Source organism: Eulemur rufifrons, chromosome 9, assembly GCF_041146395.1.
Source record: "Eulemur rufifrons isolate Redbay chromosome 9, OSU_ERuf_1, whole genome shotgun sequence".
NCBI lineage: Eukaryota > Metazoa > Chordata > Mammalia > Primates > Lemuridae > Eulemur > Eulemur rufifrons.
The window spans coordinates 9639302-9651761 of record NC_090991.1 but is presented as its reverse complement, the minus strand read 5'-3'; the positions used below and the strand labels follow the sequence as shown (position 1 = coordinate 9651761).

Genomic DNA, 12460 nt, shown 5'->3' with positions numbered 1-12460 from the left:
TCGAGACCAGCCTGAGCAAGAGCGAGACCCCGTCTCTACTAAAAAAAATAGAAAAAAATTAGCTGGACAACTAAAAATATATAGCCGGGCATGGTGGCACATGCCTGTAATCCCAGCTACTTGGGAGGCTGAGGCAGGAGGATTGCTTGAGCTCAGGGGTTTGAGGTTGCTGTGAGCTGGGCTGACACCACGGCGCTCTAGCCAGGGCAACAGAGCGAGACTCTGTCTCAAAAAAAAAAAAAAATCATAAGTTGGTATAGCTCATATTTCTTTAGGGCTTAGGGTTTGTGTATGGTTTGTGCTCAGTTTATATTAAGAAACACCAGCTTGCAGGAAGGACAGGAAGTGACACTGGAAGTGACAGCAAAGGCCTTCCATAGATAGGGCTTCCCTCTACGGACATTTTTGTTTTAGGTTGTTGACCCCACACATCACCTGGCTGGCACGCGCACACACAGATTTTCTCCAGCAAGCTTGCCAGCTTAATTTGTCACCTCTAAGTCACAGCTTGACATGCATGTGAGCAATGACTGGAGCAAGGTCGCTGCAGCTCCAGGCACTCACAGAGTCCACCCGTGAGGAGACTGGTCATGACCAGAGCTTAACGCACAGTCTCAACCGTTTAGGAACTTGCCTCATCGGAGCGAGCGCGCCGACACGCCGAGCAGGAGAGGGACGAGCTGGCCGATGAGATCGCCAACAGCGCTTCTGGCAAGTGAGTCTCCTGGCGGCAGGTGGGGAGGGGCAGCTTGGCCCTGTCCTCTTGGGCCATCTGCGGTTCTCTGCCCTCAGGCACGCCTGCTGCTGCGGAGGCTGGGGTGTCCTCTGCATGTGGGAGTCGGTAGCTGGCTTGCTCGCCCACGCAAGGGCTGGAAAGCCGCCGCGCTGGGGCTGCCTCAGCCACTGGCTGTCAGACCCCTGTGCCAGTCCTCCTGCCAGCCTTGCACACACACCAGGGAGCTCCGGGGACTGCGCTGACCGCTGCCCAGGCCTTCACTCTCACTTCATTAGGTTCCTTAGACACGACCTTTCTCTCAATTCATTTTTCATTAAAAGTTATTATCTTTGATTCCAATTAAGTTAATTTCTTCACTTAATTACTGGACTGAGGGTCCATCGTGTACCTTTCTGAGCATGCCCTGTGCAGCTGGAATTTTATCCTCGGTGCATTGGAAAACCATTCAAGAGTTTAAGCGAGAGAATGCCAGATCTTGGTTGCATTTTGAAAGGTGGCCCTGGCTGCTATCTGTGGAGAACAGAGACAGAGGCGGCAGAGGGAGGCCAGCTGGAAGGCAGAGATGATGGGCCTCCTGCGCAGGGTGCGGACGAGGGGTGCAGAGAAGGGAGTGGGGTTTGGAGGTATCATCAGCGGGACCTGTGGATGGCCTGGGACATGGTGCAGGGCAAAGCGAGATGCCAGGAAGGATGCCCTGGTTCCTAGCAGCAGGCTGTGTAGGGGGGCCTCCCTGAGTCTCCCCGTGCTGTGTCGAGCTGGTATTGAGCTGTCGCCACCTCCTCACCCCCACAGGTCGGCGCTGCTGGACGAGAAGCGGCGTCTGGAAGCGCGGATCGCGCAGCTGGAGGAGGAGCTTGAAGAGGAGCAGAGCAACATGGAGCTGCTCAACGACCGCTTCCGCAAGACCACTCTACAGGTGGCCCCTGCCGCAGCCGTCACCGGGGAAGGGCTGTGCTGTCCCCTGACACAAGTGACTAAACCTGTCTCCTCTCCAGGTGGACACGCTGAATGCAGAGCTAGCAGCCGAGCGCAGCGCTGCCCAGAAGAGTGACAATGCGCGCCAGCAACTGGAGCGGCAGAACAAGGAGCTGAAGGCCAAGCTGCAGGAACTAGAGGGTGCTGTCAAGTCCAAGTTCAAGGCCACCATCTCAGCCCTGGAAGCCAAGATTGGACAGCTAGAGGAGCAGCTTGAGCAGGAGGCTAAGTAAGAGGTTTTTGCTGTTGTAAACCAAAACCCACTGCGTTATCCACTCCAGGCCAGGCTCAGTCTGTCAGAGGGCAAAACACAAACCCTTGGCCCTTGAGGGGCTGCATGGGAAGAGATGGCAAGAACAGACGACCAGAGTGGCAGATAGAAGGCGGTGTGGGCCGTCAGAGAAGCGCTGCAAGCGTTCGGAGGCTGGAGGGGTGGACAGCCGCTGCGAGCTGCCTGCAAAGGCTGGACTTGGCCTGTCAGCTGCTCCTGGAGTCAGCTGAGGGCGACCACACTGTGCCCGTGATCTCCTGGGCACCGTAAGTTTACATCTCTACCCAAAGTCGATTTCCCAAGTTTGTGGCATCACATGAAATGTTATAATTTGTCTGCAGAGAAGAAATGCAATATGACAAAAATAAAAGCTTTTCTTCTCCCACAGGAATGAACTGCTTAACAGTTTCCATCCTGTCATATTAAAGCCTTCTGAAATGCATGAGGAATTGCACAATACAGCTTTTGGCAGACATTTACAAAGCTGTTAGCTCACAGGCTGCCAACGCTAGAGCAGACCTTCAAATTCACCCTCTCGCTGGGGAGCTCGGGGCCCAGAAATGCAGAACCCCACATCCCCAGACTCCCACCCACTCTTGGGCTCCATGAGACTAAAAGAAAAAAAAAACAATCACAGGTTTGTTTGTTTTTAGTTAGAATTAATGTAAATCACCGTTTCAGCTGACTCCATCCCTGTCAGTTTTTGCATAACATTTGTTAAGGAACAAAAGAACATTTTCTGTCTTCCGTGGAGACGCCTAAATAAGTTGCCTCTCCTTCATGTGGAACAACGTAGACCTATCTAGAAACATGGATTTGTATGACTTCTAACCAAAGAGTGAGTGTGTGAGGTTTGCTTTTTGTTTTGGGGTTTTTTTTTTCCCCCAGCTGCCAAAGCCCCTGGCACCTTAGTAGGTAGTAAATTCTGAAGCAAAACAATCACTTAATAAATTGGGGTTTTGTGTGTTTTGTTTTCCAGGCTAAAAGGTTAGGTGATTAGAGTAAGCAACTGAAGTTTTTGTCTTCAAAAAATCTGTGCTCAGCTATACGAGCTATAGACGACTAGCTCGTATGTAGCATTGCTCTCAGACCGCTGAACAAAGGGAACAGTGCCTGCGTGTGCAAGAGTAATGGGCTTTTTCTGCCTGTCAGTATTGAGGGATATGCTAAGGGAATTCCTATTTTGACCAGAAGGAAAGTTTCAGAATCCTGCCATTCTTTGCAGACATTTATTGCAGGATGTCTTTCCACAGTGGTTCGTCTTTCAGAGAAAAAGGACTTTAAAAAATATTTTTTCCTAAAACTGTTCACTTTCATAGGGAACGAGCAGCCGCCAACAAACTAGTCCGCCGGACGGAGAAGAAGCTGAAAGAAATCTTCATGCAGGTGGAGGATGAGCGTCGGCACGCAGATCAGTATAAAGAGCAGGTACGTCCGAAGGCGGGGCGGGGGGCGTCCTCCGCCTTGGCGGCGCCCCGGCGAGGGCACTGCGGGACAGTGAGCCCGGCAGTGCGCATGGACCAGCAAGAGTAAGAAAGTGCTGTTGGAAACTCTTAACTCCAATGTTTCAACTGTTCATAACGCGCCGTCCCATGTTCCCAGGGGGCACTCGGTGCACGAGATACACAGGGGGGTGGCGGCAGCAAGGCGGGAAGGCTTTGAAGTGTGAACCTGAACTGAATTTCGAAGTTACGGGTTTTCCCCACTAGAACATACACTCCACGAGTGCAGAAACTTCTGCCGGTTTTGCTGTTATCTCCCTAACGCCTAGAACAACTCCTGGACGTAGCTGGCAGTCATGAAACCTTGGCTGGGTAGAGGGGTGGATACGGGAGACGCTGAGTAGAAAGTGAAGAGGAAACGAACATACTACATACATGCAGCCCGAGTGGTCTTCGTTCCCCCATGTCCAGACGGCCTTTCCTAGGCGTGAGGGAACATTTCGCAGGACGTTGTACCGTGGTCAGGTTTGCAGTGAATGCACTGCGAGGAGCTCACTCCTGCTGTGGGGAGAGGGATTCACCGGCCTGGCCCAAACCAGCACCAAGGGCGGTGTGGGTGGGTGGCCAGGCCCCGTGTGGCTCGGGAGTGCAGCGCCCAGTGGGGAGCCTCTTCGTCCTCACGCCAGGTCTCCCCAGAGTGGCCTTGCACTCGAGTCCAAGCATAATGTCTGAAGCACCCACACTTGCAGGGAGGCACAAAAATGTATTATACGATCTCCTGGGGTTGGGGCTTGTCCTAAATTATTGGCTCCTCTGCATTTTGTAAGAATAGCAATTCCCTTTCACAGTCCCGTAGGTTACTTGTGTAAAGATATTAAATTACATCATTTTTCTGCAGAAAACTCACAAGTAAAAACAGAGTTTTAAGTTTTTTAGAATTTCTTTTAGCATAGTTTACTGTGTAGACCCTGGCGCTGCTGAGAGTGGCAGCCGGGCGCAAAGCCTTAGGCCAGCCCCACGCGTGCGTGCATGCGTGTGCTCACGAGGGTCGCAGGCAGAGGGCTGTGCTGACACACTCGGGGTACAGAGAGGCTGACACGGGGTTCACAGTTTGGTTTGTCTTGGTTCGTGTAACTTCCCCAAGATGGAGAAGGCCAACGCCCGGATGAAGCAGCTGAAACGGCAGCTGGAGGAGGCGGAAGAAGAAGCGACACGTGCCAACGCCTCCCGGCGCAAGCTGCAGCGGGAGCTGGATGATGCCACCGAGGCCAACGAGGGCCTGAGCCGTGAGGTCAGCACGCTGAAGAACCGGCTCAGGTGAGCGCGAGGACTGGGCCTTTCAGACAGCTGCTGGGGGGCTTAGCCTGGAGCTAGGGCGTGGCCGGTCTGAGGACCTGCCCGTTCTTTCTCTGGAATCACTTGTTCAAGATGTCTGACATTTTTAGTAGTCCTTGGGGAGAATAAAACGGCAACAGGCCATTCTCCCTGCCGTTCACTAGGGACCACATCAATGCCCCGTGCCAGGCTAGGTCAGGTGTCCAGACGTCACTAGTGAGGAGAGATCCAGCCCCCGCTACAAAGCAGGGCGGGGGCCCCTCGCAGGAACTGGCACCGTCGGCCCCCAGCACCCTCCTCCCCGAGCTGCATCCTGCCTGCCCCGGGAGAGGGCAGGACACGGACAGCCACGCTGAACTCTGCCCCAGAACAGCAGGCTAGCTGAGGCGGCGACAAACCGTGGCCAGTGGGCACATTTGCTACAGCCAGCAAGCTAAAACTGCTTTTTACATTTTTAAAGAGTTGTGAAAAACACAAAAACAAAGCAAATGCAACAGAGTCCCTGTGTAGTCCGTAAATCCTAAGTAAATAATTTGGTGTCAGGCCTGTTACAGGAAAGGGCTGCTGACCCTCGGGTTGGCGGCGGAGCTGGCCTCACTGTCTGTCTTCCCGTTTCTCCCACGGTCTTAGGTTGAGGCAGGCCGTGCCCGGCTCTCTGGGCGCGTGTGCTCTGTCTCGGGGCCCCGGAGGGCGGGAAAGCAGGAGGCCTGTCCTCCGTGCCCTCCCAGCACGGGGCAGTCGTCCTGAGGACAGGCTGCAAGTGGAAGGTTCGGTGACATTAGGCAGTCGAGTAACTGGACAGCCGCGCGCTCTGGTCTGCTCACCGCACTCTGCTCTCTGTTCCCTCCAGGCGGGGCGGCCCCATCAGCTTCTCTTCCAGCAGATCTGGCCGGCGCCAGCTGCACATTGAGGGGGCCTCCCTGGAGCTGTCTGACGATGACACGGAAAGTAAGACCAGTGACGTGAACGAGACGCAGCCGCCCCAGTCAGAGTAGGGTCCGGGAAGCCAGAGGTGGCAACACTACAGCGGGACACTTAGGAACTCACCGCGCCAGCTGCCTCGCGGCTCCTGCAGAGAGACAAGTCGGCGAGCTACGGGATTCCTTCCTGAAAGATCAACTGTGTCTTAAGGCTTTCCAGCCTACGCATACTGTATCCTGCTTCAGATTTAGGTACAATTGCTCCCCTTTTTATATATATACACACAGAAAACACACATATTAAACAGATGGTTTCATCACTGCATCTATTTTCCATATATTCATCAAGAGACCATTTTATAATACATGTTATGAGCCCTTTTTAAAACAGAAAACTCCAGACCCTTCGTTGCCAGTCGCTGGGTTATTGGGGCAGCCGTGGTTGTTGCTGTCGCTCTGCATGCTCCCTGTCATACAGACAGGTACTTAGTTCTGTGTTCATGTGGCCCTGACTTCTCAGCCACGTCAAGTCTCTTAGAACATTGTGGAACCTAAACTGCACTCGTATCTCTCATTTCCTTCCAATAACAATCAACACGATTTCAGTAAGCAAACTGTGAAGGGGCTTTGGAAAGATTAGGAGGGGTGGGTGGGATTGGAGGAAGCAACATCCATTTGGGGTTACCGTGCCCATCCCCCAAGGGGTGGCTCTGCCCCTCTAGTCAGTGGTGTCCCCGCATCTACTCATGTGAACTGTCCTTGGCCAGCGCTGGTCTGTGCATAGAAAGGGTGTGGCCACCATGCAGCTGAGGCCCCAGGTGGCAGCTGTCAGTCACGCAGCCTTCCGGACCCACCTGGCTTTGCCTGTGCCCTCCTCGCTTCGGGAGCAAACAGCTGCCGGCCCCAGGCAGGCGGCAGGGAAGGCCCCCTCGCCAGCCAGGCTCTCGTGCTGACCTTGCAAATTCAGCCGCTGCTTTGAGCCCAAAATAGGAATATTGGTTTTGTGTCCAAGGCTTGTACCAAGTTTGTCAGCGAGGTTTCTAGAACCTCAAGAACAGATGCCATCTTCCTGAATGTTGACATGCCAGTGGGCGTGAATCCTCTTTCATTTTTCCTTTTCCCTTCCCTTCGGACAGTGTTACGGTGAACATTTAGCATTCTGTTTTTGGTTGATAGTTGAGCAAACTGACATTACAGAAAGTGCCTTAGACACTACAGTACTAAGACAATGTTAAATATATTATTTGCCTCTATAACAATTTAATGTATTAAGTTTGACTGTGCTTCATATCATGTACCTCTCTAGTCAAAGTGGTATTACAAACATTCAGTGACAATGAATCAGTGTTAAATTTAAATCCTTGATCCTCTGCAATGTGCTTGAAAACACAAACCTTTTGGGTTAAAAGCTTTAACATCTGTTAGGAAGAACTTGTCACATGGGTTTGGAATCTTTGATTTTTTTCCCCCTTTATGAATTGTACTGGCTGTTGACCACCAGACACCTGACTGCAAATATCTTTTCTTGTATTCCCATATTTCTAGACAATGATTTTTGTAAGACAATAAATTTATTCATTATAGATATTTACGCCTGCTCTATTTACTTGGAGAACAAAAGCACCCGTGGAGAATTAAACAGACCTCAATAAACAAGAATAATCATGTGAACGTGGCATCTGTTTTCTCACCTTCTGTTCTCGATTTCCCATCTGGGATCTGAAGTGTCGTAGCTGTACAGACTTAAATGCTGCCGCCAGGCCCACTGTCGCTGAGGGTGCTGGCTCCCAGAAGCGGCCGAACGGCAGAGTAATTCTCCAGGCAGGCTCGGCTCCAAGCCCTGCACGGTGTGCAGACGCACTGGGCAGCAAAGGACCACTGAGGGGCAGGGCGGGCTGGATACCCAGCTGTCGGAGCAATTTAGCAGCGTTTGGGTCACCAGCCAGTGAAACTCATGCCTGGATTAGAGCATTTTAAGAGCCCCAGGAAGTTTCAGGCTGCATTTTCAGACAGGATGTGCACTGAAGATGCTTTGGGAGGATTCAGGGGAGGCCCAAGGGCAGCCTCTCATGTGGCCCAGCGAGGGCTGGAGAGAAATCCTAGGGGAGCAGAGAGTCACACAGAGAAGGCAGGCCTTAGTCCCTACCGCTCTTAAGTCAGGCTGGTTCTGGTAGGAAGGTGTCTACAGCTGGGCTGTTGGCAGCGGTGGAGGCGTGAAATGGGCAGACGACGTGTTCCCGTTCTCGTGTCACTGCTGTGGGAGAAGAAAGGGGAGTTGCAGGTACCGAGTTTCAACTAGGCTCTCACCCCTGCATCCAGTATCTTAGTCCAGGAGTTTATGGAGGCTTGTTTTTCTCAAAAAGTAAGAATTCTTCCCTCCTGGCTGGTCTAGCTGGTGTTGTTTCCCAACTACTCAGCCTACCTGGAGAAACATAATCTACATGGACTGAGTCCAGGCCCTGAGCCCACAAAGGTGCTAACTAGAGAGGAAGGAGGAAGGAACCTTTCTTCACTAAACAAACCGCCACTCTGTGGTCTAAGGAAAGGTAGTTCATACAGCCTTTGTTGGGCATTTAGCAAAAGGAAGACTGTGGCAGCTGGGCTTTGAGTGTGTCACAAAGTCAAAGAAGCTGGCCAGCTGCCACCCGGCCGGAAGCCGCGCTGGGGTTTCACTCGGGCTGTCGTACAAACTGTACACGCTCTGCCCTTGCCACGTCCCAGGAGCTTTGTTTTAATGCAGACATTAGGGGACTCTTTTAAGCTGCCTGCATTGGTAAGGATAACACCTACTTCTAGCCCGCTGGCTTGAGGGTATCCTTCCAGACCCCTAATGACATCAGAAAGAGTCTAGAGCCGCTTACGTCTTCTGTCACCAATTTTCCTCATCCCTAGAAACCAGCTAAGATGACTTTGGGGCCGTAAGGCCAAGTTGTTCTAAGCCAGCCTTCCCTGTGGCTCTAGGTGTGACTGACCCAGGGCCCCTTCCCCTGGAGCCAGTGTTGCCGAGGGACAGACATGTCCATGTCAAGACTGGGGAAGAAAAGAGCTCACAGTTGTCAAACTCTAGGAACCACCCCTCACCCCCTCTTGCCCCAACCCTTACCCTCTCAAGGAAAGGGGGGGGGAGCCAGCACAGGCCATCGGTTGCGATCTAGCAAGTGGAGAGGCCAGCTGAGCGTGAAGCCTGTGGCGGAGACGCTCTGGGAGGGATGCACAAAAGCACCTCTCCTCCCCACCTTTCTGGGGCCACATCCGTGCCAACAGCTTTCCCAAATCTGGAGTGTTTACCAAATTGCCGCCGTGTGCCAACTGTCAGGACCAGACGGGGCAGTCTATTTCCTTCTGTAGCCACCTGTCATTTGGGAATCTAGAAAATCATGCAAAGTGTGTCACTCTTATCAGAAATCTAATCTGAAACTATTGAAAGGGGTATATTTACGTCATGATGCCAGTTTTCAAAGACCATGTTAACTGTGAGCACGGTGCCTCTGTGCACTGCGTGCAGAAGCGTGGCCAGGTCCTTCAGCCCCTACTGAGACTAGAAATTCACGTTGGATTCATTGCGGTAGTGAGGTCTGTTTATTTTTCAAAGTAGCCCGATGATGATCTCCGTGCCAGCTGACTGGAGGTCACGAAGCCTTATTCGAGCTGAAACATGACATAATCGACAAATTGGGTCTGACTGAAACACCCAGGCAGAGCGCCGCCTGCACCAAGGAGGCGCCCACTGCACGGACCCCGAGAGGCCCGCGTTCTCACGGGTGTCGGATCCCATGCGTCTCACAATCACTGTCAGTAGATGGCATTTGTGATGGCATTGCCTGACTCCTCCTGGCAAAATCAGCAAAGCCCACCAGCAAAACTGGCAGAATGGGACCCAGCAGCTTAGAAGAAAACTCTGGAGCCAGCAGTGGAACACAGCACAGAGGACAGCGGCGCTTGGGAAAACACGGATGAGGACCACTCTGGGTCAAAATGGTTCAGAACGTCAGACTCACAATGTGAATCTTTAGGACTCTCCCCAACGTGTCCCTTTGTGTATATGAATTAAGTGTGATGTGATGGAAATCTGGCTAAAGAAGTCTACGAGCTCTTTCAATAAACATAAAAAGTTTAAATGATAAGCATTTTCATAGCACCAACTGGCCCATTTTTCTTAACGGCTCACAAAATAAAGGTGTGTCTTACGATTACTGGTGTCTGAGATTCTGTGAAATACGCTACACTCTCCTCAAGAGGTGGCCTGGGAGTCTGCATTACCATTTCCCCAGGTGAGACTCAGAGGTCCCGGGCAGCTCGGGGAGCCACTGCCTTGTGCTGCTGCTCAAAAATCTTGACTTCTCAGCACAGGTCTCCAGGCCAACATGGGCAATGAAAGGAAATCAGTGTCATTACTTCATTCAATTTAAAAATGAACTTTGGGCAACTTTACAGATATATTTAGAACCCACAAATACTAAACCATTTGCATCCTTTCAATTTCACAGCTGGTTTTTTTAAATAAAGTTGCAATTAGCATGTTCATCTATTTTGTGTCCTTTTGCCATCAGTCATTTTCAGTCTGTGCGTTAGCACTGCTGTACACTTACGGGGCCCTAGGGTGTCCTCTCCTGCTGCTGAGTTGTCATAGCCATTCCAGACCACCAGACATTTGCATCATCGCTATTGAAACGTATTTGTTCTTACTACCATGGGGTATTATCCCAAAAGTAGAAGGAATTTTTATAGCTTATCACACTGTTAGGTTGATTCAAGACTTATAGAACTAGGCCGGGCGTGGTGGCTCACGCCTGTAATCCTAGCACTCTGGGAGGCCGAGGTGGGCGGATCGTTTGAGCTCAGGAGTTCGAGACCAGCCTGAGCAAGAGCGAGACCCCATCTCTACTGAAAATAGAAAGAAATTATATGGACAGCTAAAATATATATATAGAAAAAATTAGCTGGGCATGGTGGTGCATGCCTGTAGTCCCAGCTACTCGGGAGGCTGAGACAGGAGGATCCCTTGAGCTCAGGAGTTTGAGGTTGCTGTGAGCTAGGCTAACGCCATGGCACTCACTCTAGCCTGGGCAACAGAGTGAGACTCTGTCTCAAAAAAAAAAAAAAAAAAAAAAGACTTATAGAACTAATATAGTGACACAAGGAATGTAAAACTGTACTTATTTCCCTAAATTCTGGGTAACAGTGGGATTAATTTGCTGATTTTTTTTTTCCAGTTCAAACAATCACCTTTTTTGAATCCAAAACTTTCTCAGCTCTGCCATCTACTGAAGGGAGCAGTAAGGCTCCGAGCCTCTGAGACTGGTTAAAAACCTGCTGCCCAGGCCCCGCCCCACCCCCACCCCCAGGCTTTCACCTGCAAATCACAGTCGGTTAATGGAGACAGCAGTCAAACTTGACACCAGATTAGAAAGTCCCACGCAAGTAAAAAGGTGCAATCTCTGTTCATTGTGCATCACATTTCCCTCGGGAAGCCTTCCTGAAAAGCCAACAGAAAACACAGAGTTCCTGTGAGTGCAGACGGGAGCATGACAAAGAATGACCCCCGTCGTGACCCCACACAGCACAGCCCCCTGGGCGCCCAACACCAGCACTATTAGCTTTCCTGTTACCAGACTTGCCTCTTCCACATGCACCATCTTTAAATGAAGTCTATTTTGTTAATATTCACTCAATTATTGTTTCTTCTTAAAATTCAAAAAGGGCTACTGTATGCCTATATAACATTTTTAATAGCCATGGGACGACTTTTCAGGTAAGATGCTTTAAGTCATAGGAAAATGATTTACAAAGATGACTCTTCTCCCCGCCAACCCCGTTCTTAGGAGAGAATCAAGAACACATCTATTTTTTTAAAGCCACACTGGTGTTTACAATTTGTTTTAACCTTTGGGGGAAATACATGCAAGAAAACAATGCACAAAGGAAGAGCTGGAATGTAGAAAAGGCTCATCTTACCATCTTCCAGGCAAACAGTGAATCCACCGGCTGTCTGGCATGTTCCGGCTGCAGCAGGGCGGGTGGTTCTCAGTTTGAGCCAGGGAGGAGGGCAGATCTGGCTACAGGGTGCTCCCTACAGCTGTGGCTCCACTCAGACACCTCCCCTTTCTCAAGGTGCCAGCTTCCACGTGGCTCTAGGAAGACGCACACTAGTGGCATCGTGGACAGCTGCTCAGAGAGGCTGAGTCTGCACGCCCCTGCGAGTGTAGGACTTGGGGAGGAGGGAGGCCGGATGGACCGGACTCCTCCCATTGCAAAGGCTGTGCTGGCCCCACAGATCGCCATTTCCAAGCCTCGAAACCTGCTCATCTGGGACAGAGCGTGGAAGTCGAGGCCAGCGAAGCCTTGAGTTTGGAGAGGCTCTGCAGAAAAAGACACTGGGCTTGTTCCCAAGCCTGGCTTCGCCAGGAGCTGGCCATGTGAGCCCAGGCAAGTCAAACCCTGGGCCGTCCATCAGCTGAGGAAAGAGCAGCACATCCTGCTCTCAGGGCTCTTCTGCATAGTTCTCACATGCCGCACTGTGACCCGCGCTTCCAGCTTTGCTCCTGGCTCATAACTGTGTTGGTGGGCTGCAGTTTCTGGCCACTTGACTGAGAGAAAGTGGAGCCTGGCTCCTGCTCTCGGCCAGGAAGACATCTAGGGAGCAAGGGATGGGCGGCGTAGCTGAGATGGAAACCCGGGGACCAAGAGGCCTTCCTTCCTTCACCGCTGGGAGATCAGCCCCGCCAGCAGAGAGGACCCAGCTCAGGGAGGACCCCTTCCTGAGGTCTGAGAGCGAGCCAAG

General features: G+C 51.6%; 1 protein-coding gene across 4 annotated transcripts in view; it reads left to right on the top strand.

Annotated features, from left to right (window-relative positions):
• The window catches only part of MYH10 (myosin heavy chain 10), a 135007-nt gene extending 127382 nt beyond the window's left edge, over positions 1-7625 (top strand). For 3 of the 4 annotated variants that reach the window (XM_069482050.1, XM_069482049.1, XM_069482047.1), the window contains 6 exons: positions 627-715; positions 1529-1652; positions 1732-1940; positions 3302-3410; positions 4569-4741; positions 5610-7338. In XM_069482050.1, the coding sequence (XP_069338151.1) occupies positions 627-715; positions 1529-1652; positions 1732-1940; positions 3302-3410; positions 4569-4741; positions 5610-5754 (849 nt within the window). In that variant the 3' untranslated portion in view covers positions 5755-7338. Of the gene's footprint in view, positions 1-626; positions 716-1528; positions 1653-1731; positions 1941-3301; positions 3411-4568; positions 4742-5609 lie in introns of all 4 variants that reach the window. The other variant, XM_069482048.1, reaches the window with a different exon arrangement.
• Positions 7626-12460: the final 4835 nt, after the last annotated feature.